We start from the raw sequence: 24,789 nt of genomic DNA on the forward strand, positions 1-24,789 counted from the left end.
AATGAGCTGGGACTTCGTCACTACAGTCCATCATTTCAAAAACCCGAAAGACTCACAGGTATTTTAACTTTTTCTGACCATCGTCATGTGATTATCCTTTGTGTGAAAATCAAAAATAAACAGTAGGATATCAAGCAAGCTTTGCTGTTGCCTATTGACTAGAAGTCGAGATTTGGAGCGTAATCTTCAGAAACGATGGCGCTTCGCCTGAATCGTTGAATCTTTCTTGGAACTGTAAGTCTTCTGCAATGAATCATGATCAAGACAGTTAAGAAACATAGCTGCAAGATTTTTCACCCCAAGACAGTTAAGAAATTCTCTTTTCGCCTTCTTCATGAATCATGATCAAGCTTTCGTTTTTTTGGACGGAAGCATTATTGCTTGATGGTGACGAAACCTCCTGCTCTCTTCTCTCTTTTGTTGTTCCTCGATGACCAAGGAACCTCTGCCTCTGTGCAAACAACAGCATCGGCTTTGTTTTCGATCAGCTTCCATTTGATACCGACTCTTCAACTTCTCAGCTGCCTTGTTTTCTTTCTTCTTGACCTCCTCCACTTCTGCCTCTAACAGTTCTTTCCATCTGAATGCAGCATTCGCATTCTTAGTGTTTTCGACAGCCTGATCAGCCCTCGAAGCACCGAATTCCTTCATGTAGAATTTCTGCCACAACTTATTGGTAACTGGACTCATATCTATGCCTCAACATTTATTTTTTGGGCCAATCGTAATAACATAGAAATAATGGCTAGAAAATTTCTTGCCCCGTCACAAGAACTCCTGACCCGAACCGCCACAAACCATTTATCTCCCTCACTTGCCAAACCACCCGCCACCACCACAACCACCGCCTGGCCACAATCTGTTTTTGTCAAACTTGGAAATTGGATTGATAATAAGAGATATTTGCAGATGAACAAGGTGCAGACTGCAGATGGGAAAATCAAAAGTAAAGTTTATAATGGAATGGTGGAGCAAAAACAGAACAGAACAATTTGTCTAGATAAAGGTTAACCATTTACATAAAACAAACCAAAATCTCAAAGGAGTTGAAATCCAATCATGCACCTTGGAACAGTTATTTTATTTTCAACAGCATCCTTGATAATTTGATCCATCGGAATGAATCCTAAACCCGAGTTCATTATCTTCTTCGCTCCGTTTTTATTCCCTCAGCTAGCCGTGTTGGGTGTCCTTTGGCAAACTACACAAAAGTACGCGCATTATCAGAAAACCAGACAACTGAAACATAAGATATGCACATAGTTTCGGTTGCAAATCCATTTTGCAAGACCAGAATTTACCTGGGAATCTTGTACTCAGGGTGAAGTTCAGCAACCTTTGCTACAAAGTCGCCATAATGTGATATGGCTTCAACACACAAGTGCCTAGCGGTCGCTCATTTGTTCTCGTACAATAAAATGTGCACGAGAGCTACATCTTCAAAATGCACAGATGCCATAAAGAAGTCCTCATATGTTTCAGTTCAACCTGCAGCAAAAATTGACAAACTCAAACCCTAACTAGAACAACATAGAGGCGGCATGGATGGATGAACCCAGGAAACCCAAGCAAACCATATCGCCATGAATTTTACAACGTCAAGAAACCGGTGCTAGAAAGGAGGATACTACCCTGCAGGGCCGGCCCAGGCTCAGTGCCACAGGGGCAACTGTCCAGGGCCCCAAAATGAAGAGGGCACCAGAATAAAAAAAAATCCATATAACTAAGTATAAAAAAAAAAAAAAAGTTCACAGCCCAAATAGGGGCTGGCAAGTGTCCAAGAGACAACAAAAGGGCCCAGAGAAAGAGCCCAGCAGAAGATTATATATATAAAAAAAAAAACAACAGGGCCCAGCTGCAGATTAGAAAAAAAAAAAAAAAAACATAACAAAACATAAAGGGACCACTCGGTCCCAATTAAACCATAATCCCTACATCCTCCACTTCTCTGTTGCCGTTCCCTACATCTTCAATATTCTCAGCAAGCTGCTGCAAGCAGCTAAACAGGCAGGGCCGCAGGGGAGGGCATCCTCCACTCCACACTCCTCAGTCTCAGCAAAGCTGCTGCAAGTACATTCCCTCACCACCAACAATTTTGAGTTTTGAGGTAACTAATTTTTAAAATTTGAATTATCAATTTATAATTTAATATAAAATTTTGCAATGCAAGTGACATAGAATTATATGATAAATTGATAATTGATGTATAGAATTATTGTTGTTGATGAAATGAATTCTTGACTAATTGATCATTGAATTATTTGATAATTGATTTCATTTTAAACCCAATTTTTAGGTTCAATTTTTATAATATGTTAGACTATGTGTTAGTGTTTTATAATATATAATGTGTTGAAATGATAGTTTTGATAGGAAAATTTTGTTATATCATGTGTAGGTAATTTTTGTAAACAAATTATCGAAGTTATGTCTTTTATGAAACAACTCTCTGGTAATATATAAAATAAAAAAAGGCAAAGGATAACAAAATTGCCGAAAGTTTAAGACTTGGAGTATGATGGTATAATTGATGATTTTGCTTCAAAAAATGCCAGAAGACAATTTCTTAAATGTTGAAATTTGAAAGAGCTTTGCTAGGAATGGTTGTATATGATTGTATTTTTTATTGTCGGGGTTTAGGTACTATGTCCCCCCCGTTGTATATTTTCTCAAGTAATATAATTTGGGCGTGAGGACCTAGACCCCCAGCTTCGACTAGATTCCAGCCCTCGTTAAATTTTTTTTTTTTAAATATATGTTTCGGTATTAAAAAAGGGCACATTTTGAGCTTTCGCACTGGGCACCCAAAAACTCTGGACCGGCCCTGCTACCCTGGTGAGCCACCATTAATTTGTGTAAAAAATATTAAATCGTCAAAAAATTCGTAGACAAATAAATAACAATGCTCAAAGTATTTTAAAGTCATAAATATATGAATGCCCTATTAGACAAATAGTTCTTTCAGTAATCATTCGAATTAAATAGACAAAAAAAAATACCAGGACTTAAGATTTGATCTAGTACTGGACTGGAGAGAGCTAGAAATTAAGTAGTGGATAACAAGCATAAAACCCTAGCAACCGCGCGCAGTTAGCTGCTTGACATACATACATACATACATACATACATACATGCTGTCTAGCTTACCTTAATTAGTAACTCATTCAACGTGGTGAGATTTTGGAATTGATACAGCTTAATTTTGATCATAGTCGTATCTTGAGGAGGGAACCAGCGCCGCACCAAGTAGCTTGGAGGTTTATTTGACCTGGGCCTCTGCACAATTATCTGCAATTGAGAGTACAAATAATTATAATTATTTTTTCATACACTTTTCACCTTAAATTAATAGCATTTGTGCATACATATCCAAACCAAGTAAAAAAATCAAAGCACTGCAACTCACCAATATGAAACGTCATTACCGGCAAAGCATGAAACTCGATGTTTGGGATGTGAGAAATCTTGGGCCTCTCCTCATGTTTGCAACGTTCTTCAAGTTTCGGACACCAGAAAATGGTAAGGTTCTGCAGTGGTATTTTGCAGAGGAAGTCTGGCAGTGTTTCTAGAGCATAGCACTGACTTATTTCCAATGAAGTAAGGCATGGCATGATTGTCATTCCAGAATCCCCTTTGTTCCACCCTTTCACGCCTTCCCAGCGCTTCCAAGACGACATTTTGTAAAAGTGGAGTTGCTTCAGTTTTGGGAATAATATTGATGAGGATGACTTGAATGAAGGAGATGTTTGATCATCTTCTACTCCCAAAAACTCACCACCAACCTTTCTTACACCCGACATCTCCCCTACGTAAAGTTTTTCAAGGAAAGGCAATCTTCCAAGAGGAGGCAAAATTTCACAACCCGAATTATCCTGTAGAGTAAGGAATCGCAACTTTTTTAAAGAAAACATCCAATTCGGCCAGGTGGAGCCGAAGTTCCCATCAATCCCTAAAGATTCAAGATCATCATGCGGTCGTAAGACATTCATTATTCGTACAATGCTTTCTCCAACCTCGCACAATTCAGCAAAATCAAGCTGGAGATGAAAAAGTTGCTTGTTGTCCCGCAATTGTGCTTCACCAACTTGGCTGCCATCTTTCAACTTCCCCAATATTCTTATTGTGAGATTTCCCTGAAGGTGGTTCAAGGTTCTCAGATCTCCAACTTGAAATGCTTCGTCTTTGTCAGCAGAAAACAGAGGACACAAGTCCAGTGTTTGCAAACTTGTTAATCTCCCTATCCCTTTTGGCAAGTACTTCAATGAATAACTCCCACCAATGTAAAGATGCTTTAAGCTTATCAACTTTCTCATGTTATCAGGCAATTTTTTAATTGATTTGCAGCTCCGAATGTCCAAGGTATACAAATTGTATAAATCACAAATGCTGTCTGGTAATTTCTCCAAATTTTGACTCCAAGACAAATCAATATGTCTCAAATGTATCAATTTACCAATCTCTTCTGGGAGTTCTTTGATAGAATTTTGAGACAAATTTATCGTCCTAAGACATTCAAATTGTAAAATAAAACTAGTGTCTACCCTTGCAACACTTGAGTGAATTGTAGTGAGCGTACGTAGATTTTTGCAATTGCCTGAAGAGATAGAAAATAAAGCTTGACTGTCAGCTATCGCCGTTATGGTCAAATGGCGAACCTTGCTACCCAATGCCTCTATTTTATGGTTTGCACCCTCAACCTCCGTAATTAAACATTCCTTCTTGGTGATAAATTGCACAAAGTCATGTACAATGTCATGCATTTTGCAACCGATTATTGCACCAGTGTCAGAGTGTTTCTCAAAATCTTGGAAAAAAGACCGCGCAACTAAATTATCAAAAATAGTGTGACCAATTTTCCCCTTATCTTTATTCTCTCTAGAATTAAGATAATCTTGTGCCATCCAAAGATTGATCAACTCATCCCTATTAAACTCATAATCTTTTGGAAAAATAGCACAATATAAAAGGCAACATTTATTTCTTCGGTCCAAATCGTAATAACTTAGAAATAATGGTTGGAAAACTTCTTGCTCCACTTCTTCCCAATCCCATATTTTACTATTCAGAACTTCCACCCATTCACTCCTTGTGCTCTTATTGCGCATCATACTACCTAAAGTCTTTGCAACAAGTGGCAAACCCTTGCACTTTTTTACAATTTCCCTACTGATATCTTCAAACACCTCAGACTCGCCTACTTCTCTATAAGAAAAAACCATGTGATTGAAGATTGACAAACAATTTTCCTCACTCAACTCCACAAGGTTGATCACGTGAGAGGTTGCTTTCATCATATTAGCAACATTTTGTTTTCTGGTGGTTACCAATATTCTACTACCCTTAGCCCCATTTTGCATCAATGAAAACTTTAATTGATTCCACTTTTTACCGTCTTCGGTCCACACATCATCCAACACAAGAAGAAACTTTACCCCCTCAATGGATCTAGACATATATTCTAAGACATGATCCAACTCATTCGAACTTGAGGAGGCATCACCACTAATCGCTTTGGCAATCTTTATCTCATCGAAAGGCTCTGACACACAAACCCATATTCTCTTTTGAAAATGAGCTTTAACTTTGGCATCATTATAAGCTAGTTGAGCCAAAGTTGTCTTTCCCATACCTCCCATCCCTACAATAGGAATGATGAGGAGCCCCCTCCCTTCTTTACTAGTATCACTCACCAACTTCCTTATCAAACTATCTTTTTCCTTTTCTCGACCAAATATCTCAGATATATCGACAAAAGAGGAAGTTTGCTGTTTTTGAATGGCTTTTTCAGTGAGCTGAAAATTATACATTTGTCTTTGCTTATAAATCTCAGCTAACTCCCCATTTAGATCCTTTATCTTGTGAGCAATTTCATGACGACTAATTACCTTGCCGACTCGGCCAAGACCAAAACAACGAGCGAAAATAGAGAAACATACCTTCTTTTGTGGAGCAAGATGAGTTGCACCTTCTCTTTCTTGTTTCTCAATTTGTTGTCTCAGAATGTCAGTGTTCCACTCATCTAGCACATCCACCATCTGGTACGATATTTCCTTCAGGTTATCCAGCCAGTGGTGCACGTTGGCCTCCTTCATTTGCCTTTGCTCTGCATCCTCAAGCACAGCTTGAATAGCTTTGAGATTCCCAGCGAATTCTTCAACTTCTTTCTTAACATTTAGAACAAGTTTCACCTCGTCCTCTACGTACTCATAAGCCATTGTAGCCAGCTTCTCTAGTAGCGTGGAAACAAGCGCATCAGCCATTCTCAGGTATAGAAACTCAGAAACCGGTTGAGAAGGGAGAAGAAGAAGTCGGCGGCGTAGGAAAGTATATATGAAGAGGAAATTAATGCAGGATGGTTGTACTACTGCTTTTCTTCTTTGCTAGTTTGTATATACAGTGGACACCTTTGGTTTCCCGTTTGCTTAAATAATGCAAGATTCTTTGCTCTTATTACCAAAAAGATTTGCGTTGAAGCCGCTGTTGGTTTTGTTCTACCTAGTTCTTTGCTTTGCTTTTACTCATAAAAAAGAAAGATGGGAATATAAGGTGACTTATTACCAAAAATATTTGCCTTGATGCTGCTGCTTACTCTCCTTGGATGAAAGGAATAACAAATTTTGAGGGATGAATCTATGGTGGCAGGGTCAGCAAGCAAGCTCATTTTTCAGAACGTAAACCTTCTTCTCCGAATCTGAATGTCTTTCTCGAGTGGAGTTAAAAGCCCTGCAGTTGTCCGCATTCAAATTACAGAAATCTGAACTGTAGTGAGCAAAATACATGATACAAGTTCATTGGATTTGTATGTTCTGAATTGTCATAATTTAAGTGTACAAAACTGGAACATAGCCAAAGCGCTAAAATTCAATCATGTCTATCCAAAAACTTCTCTATCAGCACCGGAAATGCAACTAATCCGGCACAACCAACACGGGCTACTTGCAGACTACCTACAACACAAGTAGCTAGGTATATTTTTTGTAGAACTATATATTTGCATCAAGGGCCAAAGGAATAAATTAGTGTCGAACTTGCTATCCACGATACTATAGGCACGGTATAATCTCTTTAAAGTAAATGTTTGAAAATATTAAATCTTTTAATATATAACACCATTTGTCCGTTGTGTCAAAGACTCAAAAGAACATTTTATCCGTCTTCCTCTCATTCCTACATCTCAAGTTATGCAGTTTTTGATAAAATTACAAATGCCTTGAATTTGAATAGAACATTGTCAGAAGAGGGACTGCATTTTATCAAAACTAAAAGGCCTCCAGGCTATCAAGCAAGCTCTGTTGTTGCCTGTTTTGTGGTGGTCGAAATTTGGAGCGTAATCTCGCCCCTTCGCCCTTTCGTCTTCTTCTTCCTCATCGCACCTTCGCCCTCTCGTCTTCTGCTCCCTTGTGGGTTTCCAGCCACGTACTTTGCGTTCGCCACCAAAGGCCTACTCGAGTGAACGGATAAGCACTGCGTTTGCCGCCAAAGGCCCTCCTCACCAACCCATTCTCCAACCCCAACAGCCTGTTAATTAGGTTTGTGTTAATGGGGTTTGATGAATTTATGTCAATTTGGGTTAAATTTTTTTAATTTGGATAAATCTCGTTAATGGGGTTTAATAAATTTATGTTAATTTGGATAAATCTTATTGGATATTAAAATTCCATTATTGTTCTTTTTTTTTTTTTTTGTCTGCAGATTCTTGAAGCAGCAGAGAAAAAATGGGAGTTTCAATTTTTTTTGGAATCATCCGTTTTGGTATTAGAAGTCTGAGGGGATTCTTGTTGGGTTTATATGTTTTCGTCATTTCAGAGCATGAAGGAGTGAGGGTAAATCTTTTATTATCTTTCAGTGGAAATTATCCCTCTGATTTTTGCTCATGGTGTTTACTCAATCGATTAGGTATTTTTTTGTTTAGAGATTTTGGATTAAACAATTGGTTGAACTTGTCAATCTTGTATGTATTTGATTGCATTCAGTATCACTTGCATCTTATGAACCACTGATTTTGCAGGGACACTGTTTTGCAGCTCTGTGAGAGGTACAATTGCTTGTGTATGATTCTTAGAATTGATGCTCTGTATATAATTTAGAATCTTAGAATTGACTAAAATTTGAATGATGTAGGCAGATGTGAAGTGGGTTAATTTAATGGTTGAATTGGCGGCAGTGGTGGGTGCAGGTAGGGGTGGACATGGTGGCAGAGTTGGTTGGAGTTACATTGGGTTCAAAAGGAAAGAATGCAGTGCTGCAAAATAAGTATGGACCTCCAAGATTGTCAATGACGGTGAAACTCTCCTCAAATAGGTAATTGGTTTCACATTTGAATTAGCCAATTGCTGTTTTAGTATTTTAGAATCTTCGAATTGATTTAAATTTTAATACTGACATAAATTGAGTTGTCCTTGGTGGCATTAGTTTAACTTTAGTGTTAATAAATGACACTCAAAATATTATCTACCAAATTATCGTTCATTGCTCATGTGTTCTAGTTGGCATTTGTATCTAGAAGTCTGTATGAGCATCTCTTTATGGTTCCCCTTGTATTGCACACTGACTGCACACAAATACACTGCGGGACCATAGACAATTGTTGCATTCTATTTATGATGATGCAATTTGTGCATTTGGAACGATGTAATCTGTGCATTTGGAAGGCTTGGCTACATGTATAGGGGTGACAAATACAACATTAAACCAGACCTTGTATCTGTGGCAGAGACTCTTCTTCTGAATATATGCCAATTAGCGTTCTTGTGAGCCCAGAAGTTTCAGATGTCATTTCCTTTCAGAGCAGTAAGCTTTGTTCTTTTTCTCATGGGATTACATATTCTGGACACCCCGTAGCCTATGCGGTTGCAATTGAAGCACTCAAGATCTACGTAAGTAGTTGAAGGGCATTGAAGAATATGTGAATGAACTCAAGTTTAGACATAAGTAGTTGCAACTTGTATATGTATTGATAGCTGATGATGGTGAAAAAAATATTTAGACTTTTATGTAAAAGCAAAATCCTTTCCCCGTTTAGTTTGTGAGATGAATGATATTTTCAATAAAGCAACTTTTATCTCTTTAAAAAATGTTTTTTAAACAAGAAAGTGGAAGTTTTCATAATTAAATATAAAAAATAAAAATTTAGTCCTGGCTAATCTGATACTGCACCAAACGTTTCACAATTTTAGTACTCTTTAGTCCAAACCAAGTCAATCCAGCTTAGTCCCTGAGGTTAGTTCAGTCCGAAATAGTCCGATGCAACAAACGTACCCGATGTGTTTTGTGTATGGGCTATGGGGAAGCAGGCACGGATTGGTGTATATGTATTGGGCCTTTACTCCCAAATTTGAAATTGAAGCCCAACATAGGAAACAAAAACTACCCACCCACCCAAAAACAAGCACATCCCAAAATTTCCATTTTCCAACATCCACTTTCGAATCGGGACTATTTTCAGGGCACATACATTATTGAAATTTCGAGTAATTCCAACAAAAGATAACAAATATTTTGACCGGTGGTTGTAAATCGTCGGCCAAAAGACATCCCAAATTACAAGTCCCCCACCAAATGGCCTCCTCATTTACTCCTTCTTTCCTCCACCTCCACCTCCTCTTCCTCATCTGCTCCGTTTCGCTCTCTCCAACCTCCGCCGCTTATTCCGAGAGCAGAAGCAGTAGCAACAAAGTCAGAGTGGAGCTCTACTATGAAACGCTTTGTCCCGACAGTTATCAATTCATTGTCAATGATCTGATCAAGCTCTTCGAAACCGGAATCATCTCCGTCGCCGATCTGAAGCTCTATCCCTACGGCAACGCCAGGGTTGGATCCAACAGCACCATCACTTGCCAGGTCCCTCTCTCTATCTGCTCATACTTGGCTCCCTTGAGTCGCAAATTACAGTTTGACATAGCGTGTAAAAGTAATTTGCCTTTGCTACAGTAATAAGTTACTTTTGCATATGTGGCAAAATTTGACAGGTCGTGTAAAGTAATTTAATTTAGCTACTTTAACTAGTTACATTACAATTTATATGTGTCAAATTGTAATTTGCGGGGGAAAAACTCAATGTTTGAACACTATGAAGCAGTTGATACTAACAGTAAATTACACATATCCATAAGTTAGTTAGTAGGAGTAAAATTACAACTTCTGACATTCCTTTGATTTGCCTTGTCGATTTTTAATTTGGCTATGTATCTCTTAATCTTTGAATATGTGTCAATTTGGCCCAACTGCGTCAAACTTGTAACTTTTTGCTAGTTTTCTACATTTGAATGGATGAAAAAAGCTCCCAACTTGACAGATTTGATAGTAGGGACAAATTGACATGTTTTAAAAGATTGAGGGCTCATAACTAAATTGAAAGTACAAGGGCTAATTGAAACAAGGAACTAAGTCTAAGGGCGTTACTAAAATTTTCCATGTTAAATATACACAAAGAAAAGTGTTGCACACCGTCAAATTATCATGGGTAGAGATTAAGTATTTTTGTTTTAATTTAGGCTTCTAGGTAACCTCCGAGCAACTGATCAGTCAGTAATTTCATCTTTGACCTTTGTCTTTCTCTCTCTGTAAAGAAGTCAACACAAAGTATTAACGTGGCCTAACCGTGATCATACAAATAGGAGAGGACTGGAGGGGAAGGAAATTTGGAGAGAAAAGAATCATACTCCTATATAAACGTAAGTAGAAAGAGACAAAGAGTACCCATTATTTATTAAATACCACTATTTAGAGAAATACTGAAATATCGACAAATAATTGACTAAAATTTAATAAAAAAAGAGATGTAGAAAATTTGGTCTATAATTAAAATATTAACGAAATTTTAGACCATGAATTTTCATCTTTCATGTATTTTTTATTGGTCAAACATCTTACATGTATTTAGGTAACAACAAACTGCCAACTGTTAAAAAAGAAACAAACAGATAAACTGCCAACTGTTTTGTCTGAATTTTCCACTTGTTATCCACCAATTTTGGGCAAAGGCAAAATCTCTGACTTGATCTTTGGTTCTTGCTCTGTTTAACAGGATTCACAAATGGCGTAATTAACGCTTCAGTGACAATCCCATAAACACCTAATAAGCTCTTCCTTTCTCTTTCAGCTTTCCTAATCAATCAATGGCGTCCTCTCGGCTCGAAAGTAGAACCCTTTCTTTTTCTCTTCTGTCCTGCCTCTTCTTGGTTGCTATGTTCACACCCCCTTCTTCTTCCGCAGCCAGAACTCCGCCTTCGGATTCTGGTAAAGTTTCGTTGGCTTTGTATTATGAGTCCCTCTGCCCCTACAGTGCCAACTTCATTGTGAATTACCTTGTCAAGCTCTTCGAAGACGACCTCATCTCCATTGTTGATCTCAAGCTTTCTCCTTGGGGTAATGCCAAGCTCAGAAGCAACGACACATTCACTTGCCAGGTCCTCTAATCCAACCTGTTTATTTTTTAGAAAAAAATTCGGGGTTTAATCGTTGACCGGTCCTTTAAATGATGATTGTCCTTAATTTTTGAAACAAAGTAATTTGCCTAAACATTGTAACATGTGGGTTTTGTCTATTCTTTCTTAAGTTTTAATTTTCTGAGTGTTGCTATGGATTTCACTTGTGTTTCAATTCAATTTGTTGACTTGGGATTTCTTTATGGTTGTAGCATGGTCCGTCTGAATGTTTATTGAACACTGTGGAAGCCTGTGCGATCGAGATCTGGCCTGCACTGGTAAGCCTTGATCAAACTAGTTATAATCCTAACTAAGCATTTTTTTAGTATATTCCTGCAGAATATTTCATGTTGCAATGGTGTTTGTTATTCAAGTTTTTCTGGTGGATGGTTATTGTGTAGTAACAAAATGGTGGTTAAGTTAAACTGATAAATCATTTTAGAATTATTTACTGAATTCTTTGTCATGTTTCCTTAGATTCGTTATGTAATTATTTTTCAATCTACTTGGATAATTAGTGCTCGTACTATATAGGGTTGTTGGTTGGTTTTATAGAAATGTATCCTAATTTGAATGCCAGTTATGGACTTTTGCCAGACTTAACGGAAAGTAGTATTTAAGTTAGAAACGCTAATTCTGGTTCACTATCACTGTTGTGCAGAACGATCATTTTCCTTTCATTTATTGCGTTGAGAGTTTGGTTTATGAGCACAAGTATCCCCAGTGGGAGTCATGTTACGAGAAACTGGGCTTGGATTCAAAACCTATTGCTGAATGCTACAGCAGTGGACTTGGCAAAGAGGTTAGTTTTCTGTACTTGTTGTATTCAGCTCATTAATTATTCACAGAATTCAAAAAGTTGCAACTTAAAACATGCCTTCGTAATGCATCTACATGCATATTTAATTGTATCTTAACAAGGATCGAACTTTATGTCTTCTCTGATGATGTTCTGATGTATGAGTTTAAAAACATGATTCTTCAATTATATGAGTTGTATATTGCAGGCCGTGCAAAAGCATAGTGTCCAAATATTATCGGACTGTATATGTTTCCGCCACTTGTATTACTGGATTATTAACTGTATGGTACAAATTGGGCGTGCAACTGGTACCTTAAATTTGAAGAACATTGGAAACCTGACCCTTCCCCAACTCTAATAGTTTGTGTTTTAGTGGCATATGGCCAAAGTACATGAAACAAGTTGATTACACAGAGGAAGCATGTACACAAAGACAGCATAGGTAGTAGAGGTGAAGGGTAGGATGCATCATGCTGTCAAAACGCTTTTTTTTTTAACATTTCACTGATTCTTGATCATGGCATTGTTGGAACAACCTCTGTTATTCTGTTGAGTAGGACGGTGCAAATTCTGCTTCTCGTTTTCTCGTTTGTTATGTGATTTTTATGAAAAAGGAACACAATATAAGTGAAATTATTCTCTGGCAGCTTGAACTACAGTATGCAGCTGAAACCAGTGCACTCCAGCCTCCACATCAGTATGTGCCATGGGTAGTTGTGGATGGACAGCCACTTTATGAGGTTTATTCCTTTCTCATAAATCAGATTCCCAACGCCTTACGATTGCCACCAAGTTTGGTTATGCATATGTGTAGTTTTTATTCATTTAGACCACTGATGAACATTTGTCACTATCGTTCTATCATTGGGATCTTCAAAAAATTGCATTCTTCTCCTGTTGCAGGACTACGAAAACTTCCTGAGCTATGTCTGCAATGCCTATAATGGCACCACCGCCCTCGAGGCCTGCAGTAAAATATCCCTCAATACCAGGAAAAGTTCCAAATCTACCCATTCCGTTCGCTGCGAGGGAAATATGCCAGCAGTATTAGGAAGAATAGGATCGACCATAAAATCGTGGATCCGTCAAATGAACCTGGCAATTTGGATGTAGACGTTCATGGTGTAATAGCTTGAAGCTCATGTAGCTTGTTCATATTTCCCGTTTCCAGTGGAGTGCAGTTACTTTGTGAGTCTGTTGGTACTGAACTAAGACCCTTACTGTGCTGGGAATGTGTCTTTCTCATTACTATGCTCAATAAATATACAGGAACATAAATATGTAGTGTAAATGAATTCTGTTTATTTAATTTAAATATATAATATAGTAAACTTTAGTATTGAAAAGCTTTGTAGGGGTCCGAACAATTGATATTTTTGTATTATTGGCACGGGACATTATGTGGTGGTGTATAGATGTTATACAAGTCCGTTATAAAAGTCCTCGTTTGAAATCTAACGGTCATGGATTTCAGTCGCTATGGCCAATTCGTTCTAGAATTTTGGCCCACCAACACTTCAAACTATTCTTTGCTTTGCCTGTCTCGAGACAATTTGTTGAGTGAGACTTTTGAAGAACTTAAGTATTTTGATGCTTATGTTATTGGATTGTAAATCTAAATTACTCATACGAGTTGATTATTGCTTAGATGTGCTATGTATGGTGTCAGACTGATTATTGCTTAGGTACATGTATGGTGCAAATTAACAGTCTAAAAACATAAGAATATGCTCGCAACTCACTATAAGTGAGGCAAGAGATAGTTACCATGTTAGGGGGGGGGGGTGTAACTTCAATGCTTGCTGCATGTGTTTTAATTGTTAGATTTTATTTCCATTATTATTTAAATTTATTATTTTCAATTTCATTCAGTTTTCGTGCTACTCAGTACTACGTACCGAAATTGATTAAGTATGATTTTTTATTCTATTATACTGCTCAATGCCAAACACTTTTGTGATTTGGGCGGACTGAAGAACCCATTGGCTTTCATGGGCTAATCGCAATAGCTAAATACTCCCAACCTGCTTGCAAATTGGATTGGATTCCAAGGTGCTATATAAGCCAAGAGACTCCCCCAAACTGTACTAAGCAGGCATAGTCAGTTTTCATATGGATAAACTTTGTTCCGGTCATACATTAATAGCCTAATATTTTCATTTCAGATGTTATGATATGAGTGAACAACGTAATTTATACGTCACTTGGTCTTATTACCGGAGACGCAATGCGAAATGGTTACGTCATATCACATCCTAAGACCAAAAAAGGATCTCACATTCCATGTATCCCTCAATAATTTGCAATACAAACCCCTCAAATTTGGCAAAGACGTGTCTAATCCCATTTTTATCTTATGAGAAGTTATGATTTTGAACTAGTGGTCACTTCCAATCTTCCAAATATGAAGCAACAAGATTTAATCATTAAGAAACAATTGATAAGAACTACATCTCATCAAGTGGCCTCTACCACCATGTTTGGTAGGAAGGAAACGTGGAGGAATGAAAAGTTGAGAGACTGATTGGGAGTTTGATTTTTGATAGGGCTTGATTGCAAAGTACAAGAAAAAGAAGTGTCCAGGAAGGAGATACTCTTTTGGTTTTGGGTCTACAAACTCGATTCCTCCAATAAGCATTCAGTAAGAATTTCAATCAGCTGTAATACTCTCAAGGACAGTTTGATAACTCTATCGTTTTCAGTTTCTAATTGTTTTCATTTTTTTTAAAACTGAAAACTCGTTTGGTAACTATGTACTTCTTTTCAACAAAGTGAAAATTGAAAACCAAAAAGTAAAAAACTACTTTCTTTGAGTTTTCAAAATTTGGCTTTTAATTTTTAGTTTTTCATTTTCTTGAAAGAGTGTTTCGTTTTCAAAAACTAAAAATCAAGCACTAAAAACTACTAAAAATGAAAAACGGCCACTCATTTAACATGATTGTTGGCACTAGGGTGGACTTAACTAGTCCATATTTCTCCTTTTCAAGACATCTTCTTTTTAGAGAAATTCTTACATACAATCGAAATATATTTCTTCGTATATGTAACTCTCATTACTTGAAATCCCCAGTAAACTTAAAGTAAAATCAAAATCTCCGTGGAATTTCCCAGTTACATACGGTACAAATCTCTCCGATCCTCCTCGAGAATCTGGTGCTAGGGACTCCGGACTACAAAAGTTTCAGTCTCTATCAAGAAACATCATATGGTTACCCTAACCCATCAAGTGAATGAATGGTCAATGATGATACATTCATCCAAAATAACGTATTGCCACGCAATTTAACACTCTGTAATTTGCTCCTTTAATTTGTCTTGTACTGCACGGGTCAGCCCCTTGTGGTACTCACTAGGGTCCATGACTCCAAAGCAAAACCACATAGTCCGACACTTACCACCCCATGTCCTACCACATTGATTTCCTTGTTCTCTAAGTTATAGCAACGATGCAACTCAAACTTCGCTTGTTGGACTAGCTTTGTGCAAATGAGAGGACTGCCACGACCCCAAGACCACAGTCGCCCGTTCGTGCGTGAGTGATTCTAGCCCTGTATGAACACATGACTCAAATACATCTACGGTTAAAAACTAATCACTCATTCATGCACGATTAAAACTAGCATTTTCCTTTTTCTATGTCTGTTTCGGGAAACATCCAAGGCTGAGAGCGATTGGATACTGTCTGTAAAGAAATCTACGCTTCATATATCCTGTCGGAGACTCAAACTACAGTTTGTCAAAAACGTCCGGAGGGACCCATGCATATATACATATGTGCATAAATCAGTATATATCACTATAGGGTCGTATCTATGCACATTATTATTCTTCTTCTACTGCCATTGGCTTTTTCTGCGCGTTAGGCTCCCTGCTAATGCGTGAATGCAAAGGGACACCACCCACTGTTTTCCCAATTCCTTCATAAAAGGCCCTACTCAGCTACTCCGTACAAAAGAAAGCACCACCATTTGACAAAGCCTTTGCCCTTCGGTCAATATTTTCCCTCCAAACAAGTTTGAAGCAAACATCATTCTTTTCGGTCTTTTTAACCAAAATGATCCCTGTGATTCGTATAACACATAACCTTGGTCCCTGAGATTTAAAATCAATAGAAGTAGTTCATAAGATTATCCATCATTCATTATTTTGGTCATTCCATTAAAAAACTATGTTAAGTGGTCCCTTAGCTTTTTAATGGAACGACCAAAATGATGAATGGTGGACAATATCAGGGACCAAAGTTATGTGCTATGTAAATCTCAGGGACCAAAATTATGTGTTATGCAAATCTCAGGGACCAAAGTTATGTGTTATACCCTCAACTTAGCGGAGTTTTTTAACGGAATGATCAAAATAATGGATGGTGGACAATTTTGAAGACCACTTCTATTGATTTTAAATCACATGGACTAAAGTTATGTGTTATGCAAATCTCATAAACTATTTTGACTAAAAAGCCTTCTTTTTATTCTTCCCTCTTTCACATTATAAACTATGAATTACGATGAATATTGGTGTTTAATCTATGTCAAGGACAGCGTTTGGTCACGTATGCACACAACGTTTCTCTCACAATTATTTTACCCTACCGGCTCAAGTAAAAGGAGGAACAAGAAAAAAGAAAAGTAAATCCCTAATATTTTCTTTTTAAACTTGTTGCATTGGCTTATTTTATTCCAGTTTTTGTGATTAGATTTGTGTACAGTGTTTGTGATTAGATTAACCCTACTTTATTTAAAGAAAGTTTCACCCCTATTTGTTTAACTCATGCATTGGATGATAGTTTAATGGTATGAGTAACTTTTTTGTGTATTCTGAACATGATCACATAAAGTACTCCATTCCATCATAATACGTGTACTTAGTTAATTATTAGCTTGCACCTTACGTGTTAATTAACTTTAATATCATGTTAGCTTGCACTTTTCTTTTCTTTTTTCGGACTATTAACCGTGAGAATGTGTAGGACAAAGTCTCATATTGGTGAAAGACCAAACCTTGCAAAAGTTTATAAGGAATTTGGCTACTCCTCATATTATACTAGAACGAGATAAGTACCACATCTTATTTTCTGGATACAAAGAAATTAGTGAAAAGTATTAGGAATTTAGGATGAATAGTTGGAGGGGAAACAGGTGTTACATTTGCTGTAGTTGTTACTAAAGTAAAGGTTAACACCACAAGATCGAAAATAAAAGTGAACATATGAAAACCCCTGAATAATACAAGAAGCGAGTAGATTATGATTTTTGAAATGCTTAGAAAAAAAATATGCATAATTCATTGGGTTTAAGTTATTTATAAGGATTTATGTGTGGATGCGATTCTTCAAATACTTAAAAGATTTTTTTTTCTGTTGCATGACCATTGAAAAAACAAAGGTCCTGTTATGATACTGGAGTCACCAGACAAAGATTAAGTACGCCGTAATAGATAAACAAATTCTAATTAAATATAGACAAAATTTCATGTCGAGTGCAAAGGATCAGACAAATCCCCTAGCATGGTGTGTAAGATCATCTATATCTAATTCCACCGTCTGCATTACGATATTGTATGAGTTGCAAATTAACTTTTCTAATATAATATCTAAATACTCATTATTTATAATTAAGTTATAATAAACGTAAACTATTGCACACTACTTGCATATCAATTTATCAACATCTACATTTGCATGTCAACATCGATATTTCCAGTATGATGTTCATATGTTTACACAAGAAAACGGTCTCAGAGGGTAAAGACATCAAACAAAGTAATCGACACAGTTTTCTTTGTGATTTTAGAAAGGAATTAACTCATACTGTACATGAATAAATTTATGCGTATAAATCTCTCCCACACACACATGTATGCACACTAAGAAGATAATACTAAACTTTTACTCATTAATTTTATGCACTTATTTGGAGTGCACTCTTCCAGATGAGTGCTAGAAGCTCTCTGAAAAATAATAAATACTACAATGTCAAATTATTATTTGATATTTAATTTTTATTTGGAAGATATCAACTCATTTTAACAAAAATTAACTCGCAATTGGTGGGTTGTCATAGTAGGATCTTCTTTTTCAACATATTATTTTCAGGGTTCTAATAGTTTCTCCACACTTTACTTAAGTTTAAAAGTAATGGTATCGATTACAAAAAATAAAAAAAATAAAAACAAAGGTTTTACACCAAGAAGGGATATAAGAACATACTAGAAAGTATATGTAATGACATTCTTATGGTGATCTTAAAGTAAGGATTCAATTTGAAGACCATATTTATTGACTTCCATATCTGAATGAGGTTCAATTACCTATCTCTTATGAGTGTCACTTGGGTCATTTGTGTCCAAAATCATTAAAAGAGAAATGATTAGTTTTAAAGTGGAATTCTTCATTGACTCTCTGTTACCTCATAGTTTAACATCAATTTATGTGCTAATATTATAAAATACTAGCAAAGAGCACACACTTTGTGTGTGTGAACAATTTCTCTTAATAAGTGCATATATTTTTTTTTAATATTACATAATTACTGTTCTGTCCTTCTTATGTAAATATTATGTATAAAAGTGAGGGTAAAATTGGAAAAATAAGTATATGATTGTCATTTTCTCGAAAAAAAGAGGGTAAAATAGGAAAAATAGGGATATGATTGTCATTTTGTCAAAAGGTCAAAACTACTATTTTGCCCTCCTTTTGTCAATAATGTGTATCAAAAGTGAGGGCAAAATAAGAAAAAAGGGAAAAAAAGTTGACAAGGAGGGTTCTAAAGAGTGATTAGTTCTTAATATTACATAATTACCATTTTGCCATCTTTATGTAAATATTGTGTATCAAAAATGAGGATAAAATAGAAAAAATGGGGATATGATTGTCATTTTCTCAAAAGATACAAAATTACTGTTTTGCCCTCCTCATGTCAACATTGTGTGTCAAAAAGTGAGGGCAAAATAAAATAAAATAAAGGGAAAAAAAAATTGACAAGGAGGGTTCTCTTAATGGTATAGATTATGCAACAAAAATAAGGTGTAAAAAAACTCACAGAGAGTCTTCACTTTTAAAGTAGTGAGTATTTTTCTCATTAAAATACCTTCCATACAATATGCATTAATTTGATCATAATTAAGCGTTGCTGACATTTGAAGGGAATATTCACACACATTAAATTACTTATTCCACATATTTTTATTTTTTTAATATTTTCTACCCACTACTAACATTTGATAGAAAAATATTAAAAAATTAAAAAGATGTGAAAAAAATAATTTAAGATGTGTGAATATAATTTTCATTGGAATGATGCTGCTTTATGTTGAATAAAATATTAAACATCCAACAAGATAAAGAGAGTGGGAATATTAAAGGCTTAAAGCTGCCACACTAGATCCGATAAGTAAATCTAATATGGCGATTCTCTTCTAGAATGCGATAACGTCATCCAACTTCATATAACCTGTAATTAACCACAGTGGGAATGGGTCACCTTATTATCACGTAATGCTAAGAAGATTATTTATTAATGTTAAAAAAAATTATTTATTTAAATTATATTTTATAAATTATAGAATGTAATAATTTATAATTAAATTATTATTTAAATGTTGATTAATGTGTTTATTTTTTATTATCAACACATCAGAAAATTCATAAGTATGATCTAAAAAATAATCTACTTACAAAAACACTATACTTTAATACTTCTTCTCTATTTTCATTGTTTCTTGCTCTTATTAATCAAACTTGTTAATTATATCCCTGCACAAAATTTGGTTTATCCTCTACCTACTACATTAAACAATAAATACTAATGTTGTTTTCTTTTCAAGGCTCATCTCACATCTCATCCTCTATTCTTTCTTTTCGTTTTTTTTGGCCCCTCAGTCACTAACCTTATTGGTTGGCCCTCATGATAGCTAAGATATTCCTTTAAAATTTTCTAATCATTATTTTACAATTTTTGTATCAACATGGGGTAGGTCCAATCACATTTTTAAATGTTGGCATAATATTTTTCCAGATTAAGGAGTTCTATTATTTAGGTTCAATCAACAGTGTAAAATGTTGATAAAAAAAATCACTCAAAAAAGAGCTGGTAATTCGAATTTGTAAGATCTTTCAACGTCAAAAGGAGATATCAACCAGTTAGAACCTCATCATCTTGGTTCAGTTCGTGAAATATCCTACATTGGCAGATGAGGGAGAAAATAGGAGTTTAAATGTCCTAATTACACTTTAACTTATACTGAAAATTTTTGTAATAAAACTTCACATTTATCAAATTGTGCACGTGAAAATCAACAATTTGAAGTCAATAGCAATATTGTTATAAGTAGGTTTGGCCCACCTTTTTGATAATTTTGGCAAAAATAAATTTTACACACATCCTTACGTGAGATTTGTCATCATCAGTCAACAAATCAAATTCTTTGTACCAAACTCTTGTCAACCTACTTAAATAGAATTTCTACAAGCATTTTTTGTCTGTATGTGCGGAATCGTATAGTATTTTGCTGTTTGTTGTGATTGCATAGATCATTATCAAATTATTAGCCCATAGAAAGTCCTAGTATACATTGCCAGAATGCAATCTTTACCGACATAGAGGCAAGCTATTCTTTTTGCACTATACTAATTGCCAAGGGACATCACTTCCACTCTAACATCCTAATACATATAGCAATCACTATTCTAAAAATTTCCACCTAAGCGTTAGGTAACTAGTCACCATCATACGATTAATCTTTAGGTATTTAAAAATTAAGAAATAGTATCTAGACCTATCTAGGCACCCGCCTAGGTCGCGACTCTCACTTAGACAGAAAATAGCTATATAACTTTCATTTTGCATGTTATTTTTTAATAAATTGTAAGAGACTTGTTGAATACTTGAGGGAACACTCCTTATATGCTTGTTCCCAATGTTTTAAGTATGTTCTAATACTTTATAATCTATATGTCATTCTATTTACAATTATGTATTATTTTAATTAAGTATAAATAGATATTTATTAACATGTTATATAATAAATTTAATTAAAATTTATATAAAAAAAAACTGCCTATAAGCCTAGGCATTAGGCCCCTGATCACCGCCCGACTAGCGAACAACCTCTTTAGAACCTTGATTACAATCATCAAGAAGCTATATGAATAAGAAGAAAATTATGTATTTTTTGTTAACCAAGCTTGATCATATGCAGAAGAAGAAGAACATAGCAGAGAGAGAGAGAGAGAGAGAGAGAGAGAGAGAGAGAGAGAGAGAGAGAGAGAGAGAGAGAGAGAGAGAGAGAGAGAGAGAGAGAGAGAGAGAGAGAATTCTTAGAGAAGAAGTAATCTATTTGTTTTGATTATTTTCCTTAATTGTTTACATCATCCTTATAGTATATATACAACTAATGTTGCCTACAATATAAGCTAACTGTTTAACATACTACTAACTACTTGTCTAATCTTATGACACTTGTCAAAAGTATAGCCCTTAGATTGGTTACTCCTTACATCCCTCCTCAATCTCAGGGGCAATGAAACTGAGTTTGAGATTGTTACAATGAGTCTTGAATAATGGTGCAGACAACCCTTTAGTTATGATATCTACAAACTGCTCAAGTGAAGAGACAAACTGAACCAACAACAATCTTTTAGCCACCCATTCTCTCACAAAATGAACATCGATTTCAACATGTTTTGTGCGCTGATGCTGAACAGTATTACATGTAAGAGCAATTGCAGATAGATTATCACAATAAAGGGTAGGTGTACCAGAAATTGAAACTTGCATAAACCTTAACAATTGCTTGATCCAATCGATCTCAAGAGTTGTGGAAGATAGTGCTCGATACTCTGCCTTAGTGGAGGAATGAGAGACAATATTTTGTTTCTTTGAGGACCATGAGATGGGATTAGAACTAAGAAAGATAACCAGTCCTGTAGTGGATCGACAATCATTGGGATCTTATGCCAAATTAGCATCGCTGAATGTTTGTAAATCCAATCCTCCTTTAGTATAATGCAAACCACATCCTTTAGTAGCTTTCAGATAACGTGGAATCCTTTTTATTGCCACAAAGTGAGCTTCCATAGGACACTGCATGAACTGAGAAACATGATGTACTGTGTTGATGCACAAAATCGGAGGTCTTGGTACAACGTAAATCCGACCGTGAATCTGCATGAAATGTAAATAACACAAAATGTATTGCGGTTCACCCCAAGGTTTGGGCTACGTCCACACTTATTGTATTTCTCTGAGAGTATTTGTGAGGGAGATAACCTCTGAATATGATAGGGGATGTGAAAGGGGTGAGAAGGCTCCATAATTGGCCTCCCCTAATTGTGAGGGTGAGGGGTCCTTTTATAGAATAAGGACTCCTCACTTATTACATATTTGCCCCTTCCTTTATCACATAATTACATTTAAGTCCCCCAAGTATTTGTATGAGATCTAAATACGAGGCCCTAAATATGGTATAAACATACTGCACATGCAATATCAGGCCAAGTGAAAGTGAGGTATTAAAGGGCTCCCACAAGACTTCTATACAATGATGGATTATTATATGGCTTCCCATCATCATTCAGCAATCGATTATAGGATAAGCAAGAAGTAGCACATGGCTTAGATATCTCAATTTCAGATTTAAGAAGCAAATCATTAACATACTTATCTTAAGATAGAAATAATCCATCATGCATAGGAATAACCTGAATCCCAAGAAAGTAATACAACGGCCCGAGGTCCTTGATATCAAATTCTCAAGCAAGGCATGAATAACATCTGATATAGCTTGAGAATCACTACCTATGATGATAATATCATCAACATATAGTAATAGGATCACAACAGAACCATTCACAGCTTTAACAAACAAAGATGAATCAATATAGGTAGATTGAAAACCCAAAGATGGCAAAAAAACTAGTAAATCTTTCATTCCACGCCCTTGGGGCTTGTTTGAGACCATATAAAGACTTGTGCAACTTACAAACATAATCACTGTGAGTAAAATCCAGAAACCCTGAAGTTTAAGCCATATAGACCTCCTCTTGTAACACACCATGCAAAAAAGCATTTTTCACATCAAGTTGGCGAATGGTCCAGTTAAAGTGATCAGCCAAGGAAAGTACTAACCTCATTATAGTGAGTTTAACAACGGGACTAAACATTTCACCATAGTTAATTCCTTCTTCTTGATTATAATCCTTTGCAACCAATCGAGCCTTATACCTCCCTATAGAACCATCTGCATTCTTTTTAATCTTGAACACCCACTTGCAATCGACTAAATTCCTGTGAGGAGGAAGAGGGATAAGAGACCAAGTGCCTTGATTATGGAGAGCACTCAATTCATCTTAGATTGTAGTTAACCAAACCGGAGACTTTATGGAAGATTTGTATGTTGCAGGTTTTACTTTAATTAGATCAGCACCACCATGTTCATGAACAGAAGCTAATAAAGCAATCTTTTTAGAGATCCTACTCTTGGACTGAGTTTGCATAGGATGCAGATTCAATGGTGGTATGGACAAAACCACCTGAAGTTGATCCCCCTGGAAATCAGGAACCACAGAGAATGAAGTAGATGATTGTTGAGCAGTAACAGTAATGGGTGATGTAGCAGTGGAAGAACTAGAGCTGGAATCATTCATAGTTGCATAAACATTGTTGTTCAATTCTCCAAAACTAGTCTCAGTTGGCACATGCACATATTCAGTACTTGGTGATGTTGACATTGATAATGGTGAGGAAGTGGGCACAGAATCGAAACTTGGGTTAACTATGACATTATTAAGGTTTGGGATTGGCACATGTATAGAGGTTGTCACGGTAGGCAATATAGTAAACATTGGTGAGGATTTAGAGACCAAGCTTGGGCTCTGATACCTTGCTAACCAAGCTTGATCATATACAGAAGAAGAAGAACATAGCAGAATTAGAGAGAAAGAAAGAAAGAAAGAAAGAGAATTCTTAGAGAATAAGTAATCTATTTGTTTTGATTATTTTCCTTAATTGTTTACATCATCCTTATAGTATATATATACAACTAATGTTGCTTACAATATAAGATAATTGTTTAACAAATTACTAACTACTTGTCTAATCTTTTGACACTTGTCAAGAGTATAACCCTTAGATTGATTACTCCTTACATATTTTACAATTCATTCTTGAAGATTTTTTTTTGGTAATAAGGAAAACCCTAGCGATTCACTTCCTCATCAGACATTGAGTCTTATGGTCTTATGTAAACCTTCAATATGTGCAATTGTCCATATTGAAAACAAAGTCTTGAGGTATATGCTATCCAATATTCTGTAACTTTAGAGGTTGGAAATTTATAACTTAAGAATGTATTGAGTTTACCTTTTGTCTTATGCTCATTATTTTATGATTAAATGTACTGTGCTGATGCACAAAATCAGTGAGGACTTTGGTACAACAGAAAGTGTCAAGTTTGTGACCTTCGCTAGATTGATCCGGTCACTAGTGTAGATAAGTATGTAAATGGATAGAGACAGAGAAGCAAACACAAGATGTACGTGGTTCACCCAGATTGGCTACGTCCACA

The 24,789-nt window shown here is 35.9% G+C and overlaps 3 protein-coding genes and 1 long non-coding RNA gene across 5 annotated transcripts; 1 reads left to right on the forward strand and 3 right to left on the reverse strand.

Moving 5' to 3' along the window:
• Positions 1 to 13: 13 nt before the first annotated feature.
• LOC126589659 (putative disease resistance protein RGA3) lies at positions 14 to 4,873 on the reverse strand. Its single transcript, XM_050255027.1, has 5 exons — positions 3,407 to 4,873; positions 3,148 to 3,288; positions 1,302 to 1,488; positions 1,066 to 1,201; positions 14 to 925 (listed from the first exon to the last, which is right to left on the reverse strand). Exons 1-2 carry the CDS (start codon positions 4,758 to 4,760, stop codon positions 3,260 to 3,262), a joined length of 1,383 nt encoding a protein of 460 aa, XP_050110984.1. The 5' UTR covers positions 4,761 to 4,873; the 3' UTR covers positions 14 to 925; positions 1,066 to 1,201; positions 1,302 to 1,488; positions 3,148 to 3,259.
• Positions 4,772 to 6,419, reverse strand: LOC126589337 (putative disease resistance protein RGA3). The gene is made up of 2 exons (XM_050254602.1): positions 4,899 to 6,419; positions 4,772 to 4,804 (listed from the first exon to the last, which is right to left on the reverse strand). Exons 1-2 carry the CDS (start codon positions 6,258 to 6,260, stop codon positions 4,772 to 4,774), a joined length of 1,395 nt encoding a protein of 464 aa, XP_050110559.1. The 5' UTR covers positions 6,261 to 6,419.
• Positions 6,420 to 9,462: 3,043 nt separating this feature from the next.
• Positions 9,463 to 13,574, forward strand: LOC126589665 (gamma-interferon-responsive lysosomal thiol protein). 2 transcript variants are annotated; one of them, XM_050255034.1, is made up of 6 exons: positions 9,693 to 9,840; positions 11,102 to 11,408; positions 11,639 to 11,704; positions 12,088 to 12,228; positions 12,876 to 12,968; positions 13,132 to 13,574. In XM_050255034.1, exons 2-6 carry the CDS (start codon positions 11,118 to 11,120, stop codon positions 13,339 to 13,341), a joined length of 801 nt encoding a protein of 266 aa, XP_050110991.1. In that variant the 5' UTR covers positions 9,693 to 9,840; positions 11,102 to 11,117; the 3' UTR covers positions 13,342 to 13,574. The 2 variants fall into 2 exon arrangements, with proteins under 2 accessions (XP_050110992.1, XP_050110991.1); XM_050255035.1 differs by lacking the exon at positions 11,102 to 11,408 and having other exon boundaries at positions 9,463 to 9,840.
• Positions 13,575 to 21,533: 7,959 nt separating this feature from the next.
• LOC126589672 (uncharacterized) lies at positions 21,534 to 24,213 on the reverse strand. Its single transcript, XR_007611893.1, has 2 exons — positions 22,925 to 24,213; positions 21,534 to 22,307 (listed from the first exon to the last, which is right to left on the reverse strand). It is a non-coding gene; the product is annotated as an uncharacterized LOC126589672 (long non-coding RNA).
• Between the last annotated feature and the right edge of the window lie 576 nt (positions 24,214 to 24,789).

This window comes from Malus sylvestris, chromosome 11 (genome assembly GCF_916048215.2).
Source record: "Malus sylvestris chromosome 11, drMalSylv7.2, whole genome shotgun sequence".
Taxonomy (NCBI): Eukaryota; Viridiplantae; Streptophyta; class Magnoliopsida; order Rosales; family Rosaceae; genus Malus; species Malus sylvestris.

Coding starts and splice junctions, on each gene's coding strand:
- LOC126589659 (XM_050255027.1), bottom strand. CDS start 4,760: ATGCATGACATTGTACATGACTTTGTGCAATTTATCACCAAGAAGGAA. Junction 3,289..3,406: donor GGTAATGACGTTTCATATTG/GTGAGTTGCAGT, acceptor TCTCAATTGCAG/ATAATTGTGCAGAGGCCCAG.
- LOC126589337 (XM_050254602.1), bottom strand. CDS start 6,260: ATGGCTGATGCGCTTGTTTCCACGCTACTAGAGAAGCTGGCTACAATG. Junction 4,805..4,898: donor AGTTGATCAATCTTTGGATG/GCACAAGATTAT, acceptor CTTTTTTCCAAG/ATTTTGAGAAACACTCTGAC.
- LOC126589665 (XM_050255034.1), top strand. CDS start 11,118: ATGGCGTCCTCTCGGCTCGAAAGTAGAACCCTTTCTTTTTCTCTTCTG. Junction 11,705..12,087: donor TCGAGATCTGGCCTGCACTG/GTAAGCCTTGAT, acceptor ACTGTTGTGCAG/AACGATCATTTTCCTTTCAT. Junction 12,969..13,131: donor ATGGACAGCCACTTTATGAG/GTTTATTCCTTT, acceptor CTCCTGTTGCAG/GACTACGAAAACTTCCTGAG.